Source organism: Octopus bimaculoides, chromosome 10 (assembly GCF_001194135.2).
Source record: "Octopus bimaculoides isolate UCB-OBI-ISO-001 chromosome 10, ASM119413v2, whole genome shotgun sequence".
Taxonomy (NCBI): Eukaryota; Metazoa; Mollusca; class Cephalopoda; order Octopoda; family Octopodidae; genus Octopus; species Octopus bimaculoides.
In genome coordinates this window covers 7,272,673-7,277,948 of record NC_068990.1, presented here as the reverse complement: position 1 = coordinate 7,277,948, position 5,276 = coordinate 7,272,673, and the positions used below count along the sequence as shown (strand labels likewise).

Here is a 5,276-nt window from a genome sequence, read left to right as displayed (position 1 = left end):
ACCATAAGATTGGTTGCATCACAGAACTCCAGCAGTCTGGTTCCCTCCTCGTTGCGGGAACCGAAGCCATAGCCTCCATGTATGCCATGGAAGCCCCCAGCACGACGTCCGACATGACCATTAAAAATAAAACAAAAAAAAAACTGGAATCCATGGAAACTAGTAAATTGTACCTCAGTAAAAATGAATAAAAGACAGAAAGTAAAAGAAAAAAAGAAAACAAAAAGCAACTCATTAAATATCTTTTGCTGTTAGAAAAGTAGTGGTGAGTGTTAATACTGAAGAGGAGAACTTTTCTATTTACTAAATTTAAAGACAGTCAATGGAAAAAAAGATTGGCAACAAATCAAATACAAAGCACTTGAAAGTGTTGTAAAATGTCTGTACCTTGCAAAAATGTCCACAACCAATAGTTTGAAAAATCTGATCAACAGAATTGTTTGAAGGCAGAGTACAGTTAAAGATAGAGAACTGACGCTTGAGTCTCTGAGGAATATCATTTCGGCCTCCTCCAGGATGAATCATTGCAGCCAGTAACTGGATATCAGTAACTGTTGTAAATTCTCCAGGTTTTTCAAGGTTATAGAATCCATTCATTTCTATCATTTGCCGAGTAATTTCATTTGTGACCTGTAAATAAATACCAAACAGATTCCAACTCCTATATTAGAAATATTATAACTATATTAATTATATTTTCATTACATAGTTATGAGTGCATCAAGAATACTGGGTTTGTTTTCAGAGCCAGAAAATAACCCAGACCAATATAACTGCCAATGGTAGACACAACTCAGCTAAGATTACATTTGGAACACTTACATTCTGATCCTAAAAAATAAATTCTGAATTATTCAATAAAATTAATGGGGTTAATTGCTTGAGCAACCTTTTGGGATCAGTGAAACTCCCATCACTAGGGAGTAAAAGTTGTGATACTCAGAGTTCTCTCAAAGCCAGTTATAGAACATATGAAATAGCTACTACCAAGAATCAAACCTGGTTGACAGATTTTATTTGAAAAAGACTAATTGCTTATGTTTTTGTGCTTTCCCATCTTTCTTATACCATAAAGAAATAAAATACGCTTTGCATGCAGATTGTAATTCAATAATACTCAATAACCACTTGTGCATGGACTTCCTTTGTTTGCGCTACTATTACAGTATTATTTGTACTGTTGAATTTGCAGACTGTTATCTATGTTTGTGCCTAAACTCATTTAATGCATTTGTCTTTGTCTTTCTATTATCTCAGTGTATTTCAATCTTTCTACAGTGCCACCCCAAACACATTACCTGATCGTTGTTTCTGGATCTGTCCTTATTTCCATGAATTTCATTATTATCTATTGTCTTTCCAACAAAAACTAATCTAAAAGATTTCAAAGTGAATATTAACATCAGTCAGCTATTAAAATCTCCTTGTCTCATAACAAGAGAGTGCTATTAGCACTGCTTCATCAAAAGTAAGTTTATATATTGTATTTTTTAAAATCCTTTTCAGAATAAAATATAATGTCCTAAATTAGCTGGTATCCTTGAACACATGTAGTGTGGTATGTCAAGTCAACCTGAGGATTTTCCATGATTATTATAAACAAAGACAGCAAAATAAAATTGTATATAGTCTAACTTGAATGTTTATCAATATATCACACCAAGATATAATTGATCTATTCCTATTTCGGTTATACTCCATACTATATTGCGATGCAAACAGACATTAGAATGAATATTCTAATAAATTGGATTTGCAAACAAGCAATAATAAAGATATCTAAATCATAACAAACTGCTTATATCCATTTCCCCATGCTAGCATAGTGGTATCCATTTTACTGCAAGCCACTATGAAATTTGGTGTAGATTGCATTAACAATCAAGTATGTTAAAAGCAGGAAAAATTATGTGTCTTTTAGACAGACAAACCACATTGGAAGATTTAGTAAAATGAAAGTCAAGAGCTTGTGCTTAATACAGAGCATTAACTTAAAGCCACTGCCTCATTTAACTTATCTAACAATTCTCAGCCCAATTCTAAAATCAAACAGTTATTTCTCACATGGAAGTCTAACTACAACTGAATTGAGTAAGCTTATATTTAGCCTAAATAGGAATTTCTATCGAAAATACTTATCTACAAGCACATGTATAAAGCTTGTATAACAAATCTTCCAAAGGAAACTATTCCTATTTCAGTTGAAGTCATTTGACCAAAAGAGCATGGTCTCCAGAGACTCTTTGTAAATCCTGCTTAGATTTACCAGTGAGTGTAGGGTAAGAATTTTGATATCTGACCAAAAACTGATTTCAACTGATTAATTAAGATTTCAAAATAAAATTGATAGATAATCTTGCATTAAATGAAAAAAAAAAACACACACACATTAAAAACGTATTTATAATTAGTTAGACTTACGCATATTTGCAGTGTGTTTGTAAACTATAATACTGAAGTGATCTCAGCATGATTAATGCTTAGCCTCAATGATTGCCAACTTGTGTTTAAGGTTATATTATATCCAGGAGTGGAAGGGCAATGGCCCAGTTGTTAGGGCAGTGGTCTCGTGGTCATAGGATTGCAGTTTCGATTCCCAGACCGGGCGTTGTGAGTGTTTATTGAGCGAAAATACGTAAAGCTCCATGAGGCTCCAGCAGGGGATGGTGGCAAACCCTGCTGTACTCTTTCACCACAACTTTCTCTCACCCTTTCTTCCTGTTTCTATTGTGCCTATAATTCAAAGGGTCAACCTTGTCACACTCTGTGTCACGTTGAATATCCCCGAGAATTACGTTAAGGGTATACGTGTCTGTGGAGTGCTCAGCCACTTGCACGTTTATTTCACGAGCAGCTGGCTGTTCCGTTGATCGGATCAACTGGAACCCTCGACGTCGTAAGCGACGGAGTGCCAACAACAATATCCAGGAATACATTATCCTGGATGCAGACATCCCATTCCATTTATTAAGACAGCTAGGTGTGATTTGTTGGAGATGTTGCTGCTGTTTTAGCAGCTTAAGTAGGGAATTACTTTTAGGATTAAATGCATTTATGCTCATTGTGGATACTCCCTATCCTGGAGATGTGAGGAGATAATTTTCTATTTGTCTAATATTAGTAACTGTTATTAATACTATAACTCTTTGAAACAAAGCTAGTTACATGAAGATTACGTAGTCATTATGGAGACTGTAGGGTGTAGCTATTTCAACAATGTCATAATTTCACATTATTTTAGTATAACAGTTTAACACTGTTAGTAGGACAGATAGGGAGGAAGATGAGAGAAAATAAAATAAGACAAAATAAAATAAAGTAAAACAATATAAAATATAATAAATACACTCTGAACATAGGCCAAGAGTTATTATAAAACATAAAAAGTTTATATTACCTGATCACCCCACTCATTGATAATTGGCATATTGATGTCATCAATAAATACAGTGAGCCTTTTTCCAGCTGGGGGACCGTATGTTGTACCCATTCTTTTTTCCACATAACTTTCCATAGTACGCTGAAAAAGGAATTTTGAATGTTTTTAAGTTCATCTTAGCGATTGTTGGTGAGATCTTCCAAGAACCTCACATTTAATACCATATAATATTTCTGAAGTTTTAATGTTGTGCATTCTTAGATGACACAATATATGAACTAACACAAAATAAAATATTTTTACTTTAAATTCTATCAAAGTTCCATAGTTGTACTCAACCATTACATGACTAATATCTTCTGCTTTTGTCTCATTCTGTCAGAGCTTATGGTAAACATCTTGCTAAAATTAAAGAAATTTACCCATATTAGTGCAGGTGGCATGTAAAATGCACCATTTTGAGCATGGCCGTTGCCAGTACCGCCTGACTGACCTTCATGCCGGTGGCATGTAAAAGCACCCACTACACTCTCGGAGTGGTTGGCGTTAGGAAGGGCATCCAGCTGTAGAAACTCGGCCAAATCAGATTGGAGCCTGGTGTAGCCATCTGGTTCACCAGTCCTCAGTCAAATCGTCCAACCCATGCTAGCATGGAAGGCGGACGTTAAACGATGATGATGATGCTTATTGTATAATCTATAACAATTCTAGGTGAAAATTGATCAACTAGTTAACCTTCTTTTTATAAGAAAGCATCACCCAAGTATATCAAATATATCACCATCATCACCATCATCACCATCACTACCATCACTGCTGCCATTGCTGCCACCACTACCCCCATTATCATCATCATATATCAACTTTCCATACCGGCATGGGTTGGAAGGATTGTCATGTTCGGAACCAGTTTTGAATTACTGCCCTCTTAAATATGTCAGAGGAGCATGTTACACTTTCATTTTTGGTATGATTTCTACAGCTGGATGCCCTTCCTAACCCTAATCACTTTACAGAATGTACTTGGGTACATTTTACTGTGACACGAACATAAATGAGTTTGTCTTTTGCTTTACAGATATACAGATGATGGGGCCATATACTTTTTTCTCTATACTCAAGTAAGCTTGGTTCCATTTCCCCTCAGATTTTTTAATTATGTATGAGACTTCATTGAGCAAAGATTTTGAAGAGTTTATTTCCTATTCAGCTTAGATCAAATGATGACCACGGGCCTAAGGTAGAGCCAAAAGCTTACATTCAACTGTAGGTAACCAACAATTATAAGACAGACAGACAGGCAGATAGACAGATGGGTAGATGGATGAATGGATGGATAGATGGATTGACAGACAGACAGTCAGACAGATTGATGGATGGATAGATAGATAGATAGACAAACAGACAGGCAGATAGATGGATGGATGGATAGATAGATAGATAGATAGATAGATAGATAGATAGATAGACGAACACACACAATGATATATTCATTCTTAATATATCTCACAGAATCAATCATAATTATGCTAACTGCTGTAGTATTTTTCTCTTCAGAGAACACCTTCTGGATTCATTGACATAAGGTGACTATGAGACACTGCGGTGTTTCAACCTTGTTGTGTCTCTTCAGTCAAAATTACCTTCTGATCACTGAATCTAAACAAGAGTGAGTGCATTTGTTTGTAGAAATCAACAAATTATTTATTGATACATGCTGATGCATGCCAAACTGATAATGAATCATCATGTACACAAAGAACAATGAGAATCAAAACAATGAAATACATATTCATTCTGAATATATTTCAGCAAATTCAAAATGTGATGCGAATATGCTAACTGCTATTATATTTTGTTGATAGTCTTTTATATCAAATAACATGCTAATATCTAA

At 35.0% G+C, this 5,276-nt stretch overlaps 1 protein-coding gene across 1 annotated transcript in view; it reads right to left on the bottom strand.

Moving 5' to 3' along the window:
* The window catches only part of LOC106871452 (dynein axonemal heavy chain 5), a 358,231-nt gene that overhangs the window by 84,899 nt on the left and 268,056 nt on the right, over nt 1-5,276 (bottom strand). The window contains exons 51-52 of the mRNA XM_014917924.2: nt 3,398-3,520; nt 388-630 (exon numbers count right to left, since the gene is read on the bottom strand). Coding sequence (XP_014773410.1) covers nt 388-630; nt 3,398-3,520 — 366 coding nt within the window. The remainder of the gene's footprint in view (nt 1-387; nt 631-3,397; nt 3,521-5,276) is intronic.